This window comes from Schistocerca nitens, chromosome 4, assembly GCF_023898315.1.
Source record: "Schistocerca nitens isolate TAMUIC-IGC-003100 chromosome 4, iqSchNite1.1, whole genome shotgun sequence".
Taxonomy (NCBI): domain Eukaryota; kingdom Metazoa; phylum Arthropoda; class Insecta; order Orthoptera; family Acrididae; genus Schistocerca; species Schistocerca nitens.
Window position 1 is genome coordinate 791,485,924 of NC_064617.1, and position 15,452 is coordinate 791,501,375.

The 15,452-nt window shown below is 44.0% G+C and overlaps 1 protein-coding gene across 1 annotated transcript in view; it reads left to right on the forward strand.

The window, feature by feature from the left end:
- Nucleotides 1–2,707: 2,707 nt before the first annotated feature.
- LOC126253177 (protein phosphatase PP2A 55 kDa regulatory subunit) overlaps nt 2,708–15,452 on the forward strand; it is an 86,952-nt gene continuing 74,207 nt past the window's right edge. The window contains exon 1 of the mRNA XM_049954337.1: nt 2,708–2,826. Coding sequence (XP_049810294.1) covers nt 2,715–2,826 — 112 coding nt within the window. The 5' untranslated portion in view covers nt 2,708–2,714. The remainder of the gene's footprint in view (nt 2,827–15,452) is intronic.

Sequence of the window (15,452 nt, forward strand, 5' to 3'; positions counted from 1 at the left end):
GCCGATACTATTTCTTCGAATTTAAGCCACATCTGGTCTACACTTATACTATTAATTTGGAATGAGTGGATATTGTCTCTCTGGAAGGCGTCAAGTGAATTTTTGTCTGCTTTTTTGAATAGGTATATTTTTCGCTTATTTTTCGAGGATTTGGGGATTACAATATTGAGTCTCGCTACGACAACGCTGCGTTCACTAGTCCCTATATCGGTTTTGATGCTGGTTATTAACTCAGGATTATTTGTTGCTAAGAGATCTAGTGTGTTTTCACAACCGTTTCTATTCGCGTGGGCTCATGAACTAACTGCTTGAAATAATTTTTAGAGAATGCGTTTAGCACAATTTCGGATGTATTTTATGCGTACCTCCAGAATTAAATCTGTATTTTCGCCAACATATCGACGGTAAATTAAAGTCACCACCAACTATTATCGTATGTGTCGGGTATGTGTTTGAAATCAAATTCAAGTTCTCTTTGAACCTTTCAGCAACCGTATCATCTGAAGTGGGAGGTCTGTAAAAGGATCCAATTATTATTTTATTCCGGTTGCCAAGAATGACCTCTGCCCATACAACTCACAGGAACTTTCTACTTCAATTTCGCGACAAGTTGATTTTAGTTAATTTGTTATTGCGTCGTGACTAATCTCCATCTACAGGGGCTGGACAAAAAAATGGAAACACCAAAAACAAAAACACATTACGATTCCCAATATAGTGTAAGAACCCACTGACAATCGGCATAGCCTCCACTCGTCTAGGAATGGATAAATACAGGTCCTGTATGGTTTTCAAAAGTTTCTTATGTCATTCTCCCTGCAAAATAGTGGCAAGTTCAGGTAACGATGACGGAGATGGATAGCGCTCACGCACCCTTCCCTCCAGAGTAGACCACAGAGGCTCAATAATGTTGAAATTGGTGACTGTGATGGTCAGGGGAGACGCGAAAATTCATGCTCGTACTAACAGGACCAGTCATGGAAGATGCAAGCTGTGTGAACAAGACCCTGTCGTTTCGGAGCACAGCATTACCATTAGCGAACTTACCGTGCACAATGGGATGGACCTGATCACGCAAAATTGTCACACAATCGTTGGAAGTATTGCGACCTTGCAGAATAGCCACGCAGTACCTCGATGTGGCTGCCCAAATCATTAGCAAAGCCCCGCCATGTTTTTATCTTGGGAGGTAAACTGCACCGAAGATGGAAACAGTGTGAAATAATACTCATCCGACCATACGACTTTCTTCCATTGCTCTGCACTCCAGGTTTTAAGGCTTCGGCACCCCCTTTTCCTGTTTCGAGCAATTGCATCACCGAATTATAGCTCGTCCTGCAATGCCCTGCTTATGGAGCTTCCTTCGTGTTGTTTTTGGTGCTGACACAGTATGTGACTGCGACATTCACTTCTGCAGTGACTTTTGCAGCTGTCGCCCTTAGAATTTTTCGACCTGACCATCTTCAGCGACAGCTCGTCACGATCACTCACCACAAACTTTCGTTCGCGTTGTGACTTAGCAGCTGATGTTTTTCCGCTTTCCATGTATGCTATATAAATCTTCGGTACGGTGTCTGTTGAAACACCAAACACTGTGGCTACCTTGGTTACGGAAGCCCCAACAAAAATTCACGGGATAGCGGTATGCACATACGCGGTAGCATCGGGTACACAAGATATAAAAGGGCAGCGCATTGGCGGTGCTGTCATCTGCACTTTGGTTATTCACGTAAAAAGATTTCCGACGTGATTATTGCATCACGACTTTTAACGCGGAATGGTAGTTGGAGCTAAACGAAGGGGATATTCCATTTCGGAAATCGTTAGGGAAGGAAGAGGAGTGCAACCTACACCCGTGCTTCCACTTGCGCGTGCGGCAAACACAGTCGCACAGCGACTAGGCACAAGGCGGATAGGTGTAAATGCACATTAATGGTGCGGGCCCTATTTACATGGAATTGACTGTGTTCTGTGATCCAACTGAGTCGACCACTGACTGGAGATGATGATGTTCGGCTACTTCAGCCATTCGTGGACTTAATGTTTCAAAACAACCATGGAATTATTATGGATTACAATGCGACATGTCAGTGGTCCGTAGTTTTGATTTGAAGAACATTCTGAACAGTTCGAGCAAGTGATTTGGCCACCCATCCTACATGTGTGGGACATAATCGAGAGGTAAATTCGTGCATAAAATCCTGCACCGGCAACAGTTTCACAGTTATGGTTCGGTATAGAGGCAGAATGACTCGATATTCTGCACGGGACTTCCAACGACTTGTTGAGCCCGCTCTACGTCGAGCTGCTGCACTACGTCCGGTAAAAGGAGCTCTGACACGATGTTAGGTGGTATCCCATGTGCGCAGAACGCTGTTCTGGTCACGGCTGACACTCGCAACGTACTGAGGACATTGTGCAGGTGTCGTTCGTCGTCAGATACAACGGCACAAACGTGCGGGCCTAGCTAGCATCTGCATTTGTGTTCAACGTGCATTTCTCGCAATGTCTCCATATTTCTGTCGAACCCCTTACAAGACAAACTGGCAGGTACGCTGCCCCCGGACGTTTATTGACGTGTGGCACGCGTGCTGCCCGCAGGTCGGTGTGGCGGCGTCGCGGGACACGGTCGCGGTCACGGCTGCTCTTGCGGCGGCGGCGGCGGCGGCAGCAGCAGAGGCAGGCGTGCGGCGCGCGCCCCGCCAGCGGCTCCAATGGTGAGGGCGAGCGGGGGGGCCATGATCCGCCAGGCCAGCCTCACCAAGCTGGGCGTCATGATCAACACGGCCGTCAACAGCAAGAGGAGCAGTAAGCAAACCACTACTGGTAGGCCTAAGTGCTGCACTTATCTACTCATTTCTCCAGTAGGCTCGTTTTCTGTGATTACAACGTAGCGTAATGGTGACCACTCTGCAGATGAGCTTGCTAACTCGCGGCTGTACAAAGCTTCTCATCTCAGAGGTAGGCGGTTCGAATCCAGATGTTGAAAAAAAATATCATCGCTGATACAAGAGAGCTGTAATGTTTTAAAGCCCAGCGAAAAAAATAAAGAGTAGTCATTGCGACGTTTTGTTCAAGTGATATGGTTATATACCGTCTTTTGGGACGGTAATAATTTCAAAGCATCATCAGTGGTCACTGTGGATGTTTGCCAAGATCGTTAAGAATTTTCGTGTTTCATATTACTTCTGTGAAATCGTATTAAATTACAATAGTTACTAAGGATTCTTTGTTTCCTAATATTCTTCTGCACACAGGCGTTTGATATTTAGTTCACTGCACTTTACTGACAGCGAATATATTTTCGTTTTCATCTTGAGTCGAACCACTCACGCCGGCCGCAGTGGACGAGTGGTTCTAGGCGCTTCAGTCCGGAACCGCGCGACCGCTGCGGTCGCAGGTTCGAATCCTGCCTGGGGCATGGATGTGTGTGATGTCCTTAGGTTAGTTAAGTTTAAGTAGTTCTAGGGGACTAATGACCTCAAATGTTAAGTCCCATAGTGCTCAGAGCCATTTGAACCACTCACAGATTCTTGGGTGGGGGGGGAGCATGCCGCAACAGCAAAAAAAAGGACACAAGGTGTAAGTGCATCTGTTCACATGAAAAGTGAGATACATTCCGTATATATAAGAGGGCGTGCTCAAAAGTTCTGTCAGAGACAGCAAAGGACTTGGAAGAGCAGTTTAACGGAATGGACAGTGTCTTGAAAGGAGGATATAAGATGAACATCAACAAAAGCAAAACGAGGATAATGGAATGTAGTCGAATTAAGTCGGGTGATGCTGAAGGAATTAGATTAGGAAATGAGACACTTAAAGTAGTAAAGGAGTTTTGCTATTTGGGGAGCAAAATAACTGATGATGGTCGAAGTAGAGAGGATAGAAAATGTAGACTGACAATGGCAAGGAAAGCGTTTCTGAATAAGAGAAATTTGTTAACATCGAGTATAGATTTAAGTGTCAGGAAGTCGTTTCTGAAAGTATTTGTATGGAGTGTAGCCATGTATGGAAGTGAAACATGGACGATAAATAGTTTGGACAAGAAGAGAATAGAAGCTTTGGAAATGTGGTGCTACAGAAGAATGCTGAAGATTAGATGGGTAGATCACATAACTAATGAGGAGGTATTGAATAGAACTGGGGAGAAGAGGAGTTTGTGGCACAACTTGACAAGAAGAAGGGACCGGTTGGTAGGACATGTTCTGAGGCACCAAGGGATCACAAATTTAGCATTGGAGGGCAGCTTGGAGGGTAAAAATCGTAGAGGGAGACCAAGAGATGAATACACTAAGCAGATTCAGAAGGATGTAGGTTGCAGTAATTACTGGGAGATGAAGAAGCTTGCGCAGGATAGAGTAGCATGGAGAGCTGCATCAAACCACTCTCAGGACTGAAGACAACAACAACCTTTCAAAATGTTCAAGTGTGTGTGTGTGAATTCCCAAGACTTACACACTTCTTAAACTAACTTATGCTAAGAACAACAACACACACACACACACACACACACACACACACATGCCCTCCGGCGGGAGGGCCGCGCCATCCGTTACATGGCGCCTCTCACCTCGCGGCCACTTCGCGCGGCTCCAGACCTTTGTTATTCATGTCTACAGATTCGCAGCCCTCTGCTGCTAGAGGGCTCCGCATTGTACCTTGTAACATGGCGGTGGGTGACATAACTATACTGATCAGCCTGAACACTATGACCACCGACCTACTATCGATATAAACCCGTCCAGTCGATAGTAGCGTCACCTGGCGAGGAATGACTGCTAGTCCGACACACGCACGACGCATGTAATATTATTGAGCTTGCTCCGTGTTTACAATGGGGAAGGGGCTAATCTATGTGAGTTTGAGCGAGGGCAGATTGCGATGCCCAGGAGGTTCAGCACGAGCATTTCGGAAACTGCAAGACTTGTCGGGTGTTCGAGGAGTGCTGTGGTGCGTGTCTTCAACATGTGGCGAAACCAAGGCGAAACAAAGTCCAGACCTCGTCGGGTGGCTATCCTTCATTACAGATGTCGGACGTCGTAGGCTGGGCAGACTGGTAAAACGGGGCAGGCCGACCTAACATCATACTTTAATTCCGGGCAGAGTACAAATGCGTCTGAACACACGGTGGATCGAACACTCTTAAAGACGTGCTTCCGCAGTCGACGACTGATGCATGTACCAATGTTAACACCACGACACTGGCAACTTTTGACTGAAATGGCCACGTGACCATTGTCACTGGCCATTGGCGCTGTTTCAGAGTGTTACTTGGTCTGATGAATCCCGATATCTTCACCATCATGCCGATGGGAGGGCGCGAATGCGTCCTCTTCCAGAGGAATAGCTCCTTGACACCTGTACTGTGCGACAGAGACAAGTTGGCGGCGGCTCCCTAACGCTCTGGAGAACATTCACGTGGACATCATGACGATCGTGTTTCCCGACAGCAGCGGCATTTTTCAGTGAGGTAATGCGCCATGTCACAAGGCCAGGATGATGATGAAGTGGTTCGATGGTGGTTAGTGTTTTTACGTCTCGTCGACAACGAGGTCATTAGAGACGGAGCGCAAGCTCGGGTTAGGGAAGGATTGGGAAGGAAATCGGCCGTGCCCTTTCAAAGGAACCATCCCGGCATTTGCCTGAAACGATTTAGGGAAATCACGGAAAACCTAAATCAGGATGGCCGGAGACGGGATTGAACCGTCGTCCTCCCGAATGCGAGTCCAGTGTAAGTGGTTCGAGGAACACAGTGGCGAGTTACAACTGATGTGATGGCTCCCCAATCTGCCATATCTGAACCCGATCGAACATGTGATTTAACGTGGTGTCGGTGCTCAACCGCTACCCTCCCCTGAAGGTACAGGAATTAGGGGACTTGTGTGTGCAGATGTGCTGCCACTTCCCTCCAGCTACCTACCAGGGCCCCTTTACTTCCGTGCTATGACGCGTCGCGGCTGTTATCCGTGCCAAAGGTGGACAAAAAATGGTTCAAATGGCTCTGAGCACTATGGGACTCAACTGCTGAGGTCATTAGTCCCCTAGAACTTAGAACTAGTTAAACCTAACTAACCTAAGGACATCACAAACATCCGTGCCCGAGGCAGGATTCGAACCTGCGACCGTAGCGGTCTTGCGGTTCCAGACTGCAGCGAAAGGTGGACATACCGCCTATTTTGTAGGTGGTCATAATGTTCTGGCTATTCATTGTATGTCGGTACGTGGGAATCAGCGTGCTGTTATCGAGTTTCGAATGGAGAAAGGCCGTCCAGAAATGGTACACCCTCTCCTTCAGAAGGACCATGCCGGACAACATACGAGCGCTGCGACATCCGCAACAATCCGACGCTTTCAATTCACTGTTATCGATCATCCTCGGTGCAGAACCGACTTTGCCTCATCTGATTTTCATCTGTTTCCAAAATGTAAAGAACACTTTCGAGCCGGCCGGTGTGGCCGAGCGGGTCGAGGCGCTACAGTCTGGAACCGCGAGACCACTACGGGCGCATGTTCGAATCCTGCCTCGGTCATCGACGTGTGTGATGTCCTTAGGTTAGTTAGGTTTAAGTAGTTCTAAGTTCTAGGGGACTGATGACCTCAGCAGTTAAGTCCCATAGTGCTCAGAGCCATTTGAACCATTTGAACACTTTCGAGGACTTCACTTTGATAGTAATAAGTGTTTCAAGTGGAGATGAGGTTGTGGCTTCGTCAAAAAAGTCAGACGTTCTATAGAGGTAGTAATAACAAACTGGTCTCTCGTTGGGAGCAATGTGTTCGTATCCAGGGTGACTATGTTGAGACACAAATATGTAGACATAAAAAATTCTGAGGCATTACTTTTCAGCACTCCCTCATTTGTACTGGTATCCCAAACTTAAGGACAAATAATTTTGACATGATGTGTCACTGCCAAATAAGATAACTCGATGAAACTTGGCCATACGCAAAAAGAACTACTACAGTCTAGTACAGAAGATAACTGGAAGGAATCCCTACGCAATGAGACGAACAGAATTTCACTGAAGTCACTGCAGTTCAAGATGGTCTTCTGGACATTACAAAAGACTGCACGAGGTTATTAATAGGGTGTGTGATCATTGTGGACAGCGATGCATGCTGTGCATGGTGCTTCCATGCTGGCCACAGAATTGGTGAAGAGTTATTGTGGTAGAGTGTTCCATTCCTCCACCAGGGTAGTTGAGAAATGTTGGATGATCGTTGATGCATGTGGATGTGCTGCAACACGTCTATCAAACGCATCCCAAACGTGGTCGATGGGATTTAAGTTAGGTCATTGGTCCCTAAGCCTACACACTACTTGAGCTAACTTAAACTAACTTACGCTATGGGCAATACACACGCACACACGCACACACCCGTGCCCGAGGGAGGGCTCTAACGTCCGACGGGGAGGAGATAAGGTCATTCCAAGAGCTGCTCCACCCGAGCAGTTCGGCGCGGCTACGCACTGTCTTCCATGAAAATGTAATTGAGGGTCGAGTGTATCTCAGAAAAGACGTACGTGGGGACGGAGTATCAAGTCACAGTAACGTTGACCAGCGAGTGTACTGTGTCCAAAGGTTTAGTCAGGACGCCCTTGTAACATTATCTCTACCCGCACCACAGCCAGGACCACCAAAACAATCATGTCTAACAATGTTGGATATGATGAGATGTGGGAAATAGTAACCCACCCAGGGACATGGTCGAACACGATCGTTTTGCGGTCCAGGAGCTATGACATGGGGAGGCATAATGTTGACTAGGCTTACTGAACTGCAGGTCTTTGTACACGGTACAGCGTTACTGCAACACTGCACTCCTTTCCAACTGCAATTTTACGGGGGTGCTTTCGGCCTTGGCGTCATTTTTATCAGCATCAACTCATGACTAAAGAAGATGGTGGTACATTTTTCTCACCAAAGTATACATTATCAACAAGACAGAAAATCAGCGCACTGCAAATGTTTTTGTAATGCATGATGTAAAAAGAACTCTGGTTCATGTCGTTGCAGTAGCGACTCGTAATAACATCAAAATGTGTGCGAAGAATGAAGTATCACTTTGCAGAATAAAAGGAGTTCAGATGAACTGGAATATTCACCCTTTAAAATCGTTACTATCTCATAACCTTACATAGCTACCAACTATTAGGGATTGTCCGTAATTATTACGGATTTATCACCTTCGTTACGGAGTTATGAAGAGGTTCTAAAAATTATGAAAATGGATATTATTGATTTTACGTTAAAAAAATCGGAAAAGATACTGTTTCCTTTACTTTCCCATACGAGAGTCACGTACCACTACTAAGATGTTTTATATATCGTGATGATTTCTTTGCAGTGTATGTAGTAAACCTGGCTACGAATAGTCTTGCAGGAAAAAAATGTTGCATGTACGAGTAACAGAGCTTGTAAGTGATTCAGATATTTCTTGATAATAAGATATTCACATAATTTTCAGGCCTTGAAATCATCGAAGTTTTATCGCCGGCGTCAGTTTCCTCTGAGTAGCATGTTTAGCCCCTGATTAGAAAGTGCAACAATGTTCAGATTGCGAGCGGTTAATTAGACTCCTGTTTTTACTTCTATTTGAAGAATTTCGCGTTTCATTCATATATTGATTCTTAGTCACCCTGTACGGCAGATGTTGCGTTCTTCCGGGGAAAGGCAACTTCGCCGGCCGCGGTTTTCTAGCTGTTCTAGGCGCTCAGTCCGGAACCGCGCGAATGCTACGGTCGCAGGTTCGAATCCTGCCTCGGGCATGGATGTGTGTGATGTCCTTAGGTTAGTTAGGTTTAAGTAGTTCTAAGTTCTAGGGGACTGAGGACCACAGATGTTAAGTCCCATAGTGCTCAGAGCCATTTTTGGAAAGGCAGCTTCCCCCACCATGAGTACTGCTCGCTTTCAGGTTGCAGACAGGCTATAATACCTCTGCACTATTTCCTGTTCAGTGGATAAAATGATTTCATAGAGTTTGTGTTAGTGTAGTGGAATTATTTTTAGTTTATTAAGTGAGTACTTAATAGCAGTTGTTAATCGAGCTGTTATGCAAAAAGATTCGACATTTGGGCCTTTTACAATTCTAACATGCTGTCAATATACATTCGACACCGCCGAATTCTTTGTCTCCACAAAACTGTCTGAAGAGGCCCAGAGGTTTAAATTGGCATATCTAGGTGTTACAGAGATTCAGATATTTCAGCATAACTCAAAGCAGTGCATTACAGCAGATTGTTGTTCTAGGCTTGAACGTGATCAGTCCATTCTTCAGTTTCTCCCGGCGTATTTCTTGCTCGAACAGTCCACGGATTCGTTGGACACTATGGACCGGCAGTACATCTGTGGACTGTTCGAGCATGATCAGTCCCATTCCACCAGACTTATTCACATGCAGCTTGGAAGATATACTGTGGGTGTGTGGTAAGTGGCTCCACTCGGTGCAGCCCACTCTACAAGTGCCATTAATTCCTGCATTACCTAAGGAGTTTACCAGTAACAAAATTAATGTTGAAAGAAGTGTATTAACTTTTGGTCATCATTAATTCACTACTGGGTGACTAAACTACGAGTACCATTACATGACTGTACAACACACTGTCTGATAGGCAGCAGCAACGTACGCATATACCAATCCAGTTCTGAGTACTATGCGACTTAACTTCTGAGGTCATCAGTCGCCTACAACTTAGAACTAATTAAACCTAACTAACCTAAGGACATCACACACATCCATGCCCGAGGCAGGATTCGAACCTGCGAACGTAGCGGTCACGCGGCTCCAGACTGAAGCGCCTAGAACCGCACGGCCACACCGGCCGGCTCCAGTTCTTTTCTCACAAGCACTACGAAAGCCATTGAAAAACGTCACACTTGCAAACTAAACACATAGGAGCATTTTTTACATAAAAGCTCACTTAACAACTGCAGGTACGCAGTCATTCAGTGAACTGAAAACAATTCCACTATTGCTCAGTGAAGTTACTTTGTATGTTCACATAAGGGAACTGGCCAGAACTGGACAGGAAATGATAAGGATGCGTAGTCTGTCTGTAAACTGAAAATCGAGCAACGCTATGGTGGAGGAAGTCTCCTTTCCCAGCAGAAAGCTACAGCTGCTATACAGTATGACTAAGAATCAATTTTCCCTCTACCAGTGTAGAACAGTGTGCAGAGATTTACGTATATTATGCCCTTACACGTTACTTTCGTTAGTAATATTCGTAGCTCATATCTGCTTTCCATGTAGCTTTAACACAGTTTGTGGAAAATAAACACCGTATGTGCATGTCTGCTCACGGCGTCGCCAGTCACTGATGACGCACGCTGTGGACGGTCCGTATAACTTTGCGAAACGCAATATAGTCGTGTCTTGTGACGTAGTGGGGTAGACAGAGTGGGACATCACCTGCTCGACCATCTGTCTGCAGGCCTACGAAGGAGGGAAGTGCATGAATACAATACAGCGACCTAACATCTCTCGCGCTTCTACCCCACACATCTTCCCCTTCCACCCTGTTACATTCCCAGAACACAATTTATCCTTTAATAAGGCCCTACTACAACTTGTGTATGGTACACAAATTTAATATTTGTTTTTAACCCACTTCATTTAAATATAAACATTAATTTTACACCATAAGAACGATATCTTTAATAATCTGCGATTTTTCCAACCCCTGCAATGCGGAAACCATTAGTACTGGAGAAAGAAAGAATAAGATTTATTTGCAGGACATTATATGAAGTTTAATTTTGTACTGGGAAACAATTTCGCTAGACTCCGCGGTTTTTCGAATTATTCGAGAAAAACAGAAATAAAGAGACCTTTAAATGCTCCTCCACCATTCCAACGCTCACACAGCAACGGTCAGGGTTTTTTGTATGTTATTCAGGACAATTCCTCCTGCACAGTGCAAAAATTTACGACTGCGATCCTTTTTGGTCGTCGTTGACTGGGCTAAATGAGGCCAATGACCAAACAACATTTTTTCGACAACTGCAACTCGACAGCATATGTACTTTCCTTAAATGACTATCCCACAGTCTTGAGGTTCCTTGTCTGGCAGCCAGTATACAAGGTAAATTGCTTACAAACCACTCGAGCAACTCACCCTAGAATACTGATCATGTGTATGGGATCCCTGTTAAATAGGACTAACAGCGGATTTTAAATGTTTGCAGAGAATGTCAGCACGAATTGTTTCGACCCATAGGAGTGTGCCATAGAGATATCAAAGAACTGGGTGGCCGACTCCTGAAGATAAATGTAAAACTGTCCCAAGAAAGACTACAAACCCCTACCTATCTCCCCCATAGGGACTGTGAGGTCAAGATTAGATTAATTACAGTACGCACAGACGCATCAGAAAACAAGTTCGTATAAATTTAGGAATATTAAGCTTAAGAGCAGTATTACATTTTTGTCCTTTTTTTTAAAAAAAATATAAATTATTATCTTATATTCCCTTACAGAAGGATGAAGAAAAAATGGTTCAAGAAAAGAAAATGTATGTTAAAGAGCTTCAGTGACAAGTACTTCCACTGAGAAATAATTTTTAAGCCAACAATTACATTTAAACTTTGCGTGTAGTGGATTTCAATAAGATAAAATCTTTCCGTTTCGCCGTTTTACCATTGCGAAGTTTTGTTCTGGATGAATACTCATCAATTTTTAGTACCGAACCAGAATCAGCGCTATTTAGCCTAACGTAAGAGTGTTTGTACTCTTCTCTAGTTACCCACAAAAATTTTAGTGTTAGGGTGAGCCAATTCAAACAAAGACTTAAAACGAGAATAAAAACTCTCGCACACGTTCGTCGTTTTCCAAAGTGCAGAGGACTTATGAGCCTAAATATTTGTCGGCACTTTTCTACCTTAATGGCAAGTTGCAGAGTTCGTGTAGGTGCATTAGTGGACCCTTCCTCGACCTTTCCTGAATTCCAGGATTCATGTCCGCCCAAGACACCGCCAGACCAAGATTTAGCTGAGTGCGTCTAGGAGGCTCTCGAAAGGGATGTGTTCACTTTCTAACGTAGTGCTACCAATTACCCCCGTGATCTGCGGCTCGTGGCTGTGTGTTGATGGACTAGTGTCGGTGCTGACGCTGCTGGGACTTTGTGGAACCTATCTGTGATAGTCACAGGGGCTGTCTTTTAAGGCATTTGTTTATTAGTGTAGATGCTAGATTACTTCTGAGTGTAAATGGGGGGAATGTTTCTTTCAGTTATTTCCGCCTATTTTCCGGAAGTTGGTCTTTCTGTAATTATTTTCTCAGTGGCTTGGGCTTCTCCCCCTTTCAGTCTCGGCGTAAGGCTCATATTACACTCTCGGAAGTTCTTCGATCAAAGCTGTCAAAGACTTGTCAAACTTCTTTGACCAGACTACTTCACTGGACTGACTACACTAGGGACAGGTCCATAAATTGGGGCCGGTCGGTGTGGCCGAGCGGTTCTAGGCGCTTCATTCCGGAACCGCACTGCTGCTACTGTCGCAGATTCGAATCCTGCCTTGAGTATGGATGTGTGTGATGTCCTTAGGTTAGTTAGGTTTAAGTAGTTGTAAGTTCTAGAGGACTGATGACCTCAGATATTAAGTCCCATAGTGCTCAGAGCCATTTGAACCATAAACTGGGGACAACGTTGGCGCCAACAGTGTTCGTCCAGTGGGTGAATCGATGAAATAGAATTGGGACCAACACTGGGGCCAGTGTTGGTATGATTCTACTGCTTGTCAGTTTTTCGACCAAATATCAATGGGCGTTGGAGCCTATATCCAAACGTCAACCACACGTTGACGGCAACGTTATTTATTTATTTATTGTTTTCGTATCGAAACCCGAGTTTATTTGTCGCTTGTTCAGTTCCTTTGTTGCTCGTACATTGTGGTTTTTGAAATCACAATTTCCCAAGAACACTGGAATAACATGCAAGTTCTTGAATATTTGGAATTTTGACAACAAGAAATACCTTGTGGAATCCTGATACGAGGAACCATGAAAACTGCAATGCCACTGCGGATGTAGGGCAATACCTCCAGCAAAAGTGCAGTAAGGATTACATCATAGCCGCATTTTGAAAGAAGGAATCTTTAATGTCAATTTATCGCCTTTTATTTTGAATTCAATCATTTGGACAACCATCTCATAATCTGTTGTTGATAAACAGCGAACTGGGGCAACTTTGTACCACGTTTTTCAACTTTCTGAAAGCACTCGACACAAAATAAATCACACATGACCTCAGACATTGTAACACTTTACATCTGTGTTTACTGAATGCTTGGAAAAGTGAAAACGTATTCTAATTATGCTCTATTAGAATAAAACTTAAATGTACCTAATGCGTGGGTGACTTCAGACCACGCCAAAATGAAAGCTGGTGTGAGAAGTAATAACAGACAGTGTTAATTCGGTGTTGCAGGTTTACTTTGAAATATCAGGATATACGTTGGCAGTGTTCAATTTAGGTCATCACCGTCAGGAGTTCTCTACACATCAAACGCAGTTAAAGAATAATCACAAGTCTTAAGAACTTGCAGGAATATGGAAAAACAATTGAAACTCGAATTAAAAATCCCAGAGGTAAAACTTTTACTTTTAGTACAAAATAATGCAGACAGGTGGAACAGCAGCCATTTTAAACAAAAGTAGTGGATGGTACAAAAATACGCTGACCAGTTAAAAACTACATTGATTGACTGTACGACAAATGCTATCAAATTGCCCTGAGGGTTCATGCATCAATGGCATAATAATTGACGTCCTTCATACTTGCAACATTATTTATAAACAAAATCGCTAGACAAGTTGTTGGAATTTTAATTATTGCAACTGATGACGTACACCTTATTTACAATGTACTGATTTCGGAATGTGTGAAGTGTTGTAGCCCTCCATTGTCTTTTACATGTTTTCCTTTCAGTGTTTTCCAGTGACAAAAGATAATTATTCAAACGCAAAGCCGCAAATGCACCGGCAGCGATCTGTGTGTCAGACGCTTTTATGTTGGTTCTGAACGAATTCAGCCGAAAGTTAGTGCGAATGTGTAGGCAATGTGCCACAAATGTCAGCCGTTATTGGCGCCAACGATGGCACCAATGTGTGTACGATGGGCATCGTCAAATTTCTCATTATGGTTGTTCGAGAATGAATGCTAACAGTTAATCGTACTTGCAGCAGCATTTAATGTAATAAGGAAGAACAGGAACACTGCAATCAGTCGCAGTCTCATCGGGTTTTCATTGTCCTTGCATATCCAGATTTCAGCTATAAATTGTCATCTTCAGTGCTAAAATACAAGTAAATTAAAGAATCAGATCTGATTAGAGTCAACATACTATTGAGTGAGTTACAGTACAACGAACTCGCAGCAGTATACGTCACCATATTATTTTATTATTCTATAAGCAGAAATAATTAGATGGGTAGATCACATAACTAATGAGGAAGTATTGAATAGGATTGGGGAGAAGAGAAGTTTGTGGCACAACTTGACCAGAAGAAGGGATCGGTTGGTAGGACATGTTCTGATGCATCAAGGGATCACCAATTTAGTATTGGAGGGCAGCGTGGAGGGTAAAAATCGTAGGGGGAGACCAAGAGATGAATACACTAAGCAGATTCAGAAGGATGTAGGTTGCAGTAGGTACTGGGAGATGAAGAAGCTCGCACAGGATAGAGTAGCATGTAGAGCTGCATCAAACCAGTCTCGGGACTGAAGACCACAACAACAAGCAGAAATAAACTGAGGTTGTTGTTTACACTTACAGTAGTCTCAGTTTGCGTCATGTAGTGTAAGTAACGCCCTCTACAGGGTGCCATAAAGTCTGGGTACATAGGGAACTCTAATAAATAATAATAAAGCACATTTTAGTCATTTTGGTGTTAGTAAATAATATTTTCAACATGACTTCCTTGCTTTTTAGTGCATAATTTGATGCACATTGCAAGATTGAGGTGAATTCAATAGAATAGGTTTGAATTGCTGTCGATTTTAGCACACAGACTGGTAATGTGTTCTGTAAGATGGTTTAAATCTAAACACAGTTTCATCACTGAATAACACATAGTCTTTAGTAAAATTGATGTTTTCATTCAATTTAGCTGCAAACAATTCACACATCTACATGCATCTGTTGGGCTCATCTTCATGTGAGTGATGCAATATCTGTAACTTGTATAGATCAAACCTCTCCTCTGCAGCATTTTGTGGATGGTTGATCTTGGAAAACCAAACTCTGTGGATCTCTGACGAAGCGATTTCTTTGGCTAGCATAAACCTTGGCCAAGACAGCCTCTTTCGTTTCGTCTGAAGTCTTTGGTCGTCGGAAACAGGGTTTGCCCAACACACTGTCCACGGTAATTATTTCCCGCCTGCATTAAAACAAATAGGTTGATGATGAGGGTATCGAAGGCTAAGTTCTTCCGCAATTCTGCGGTACGACCATCCTTCG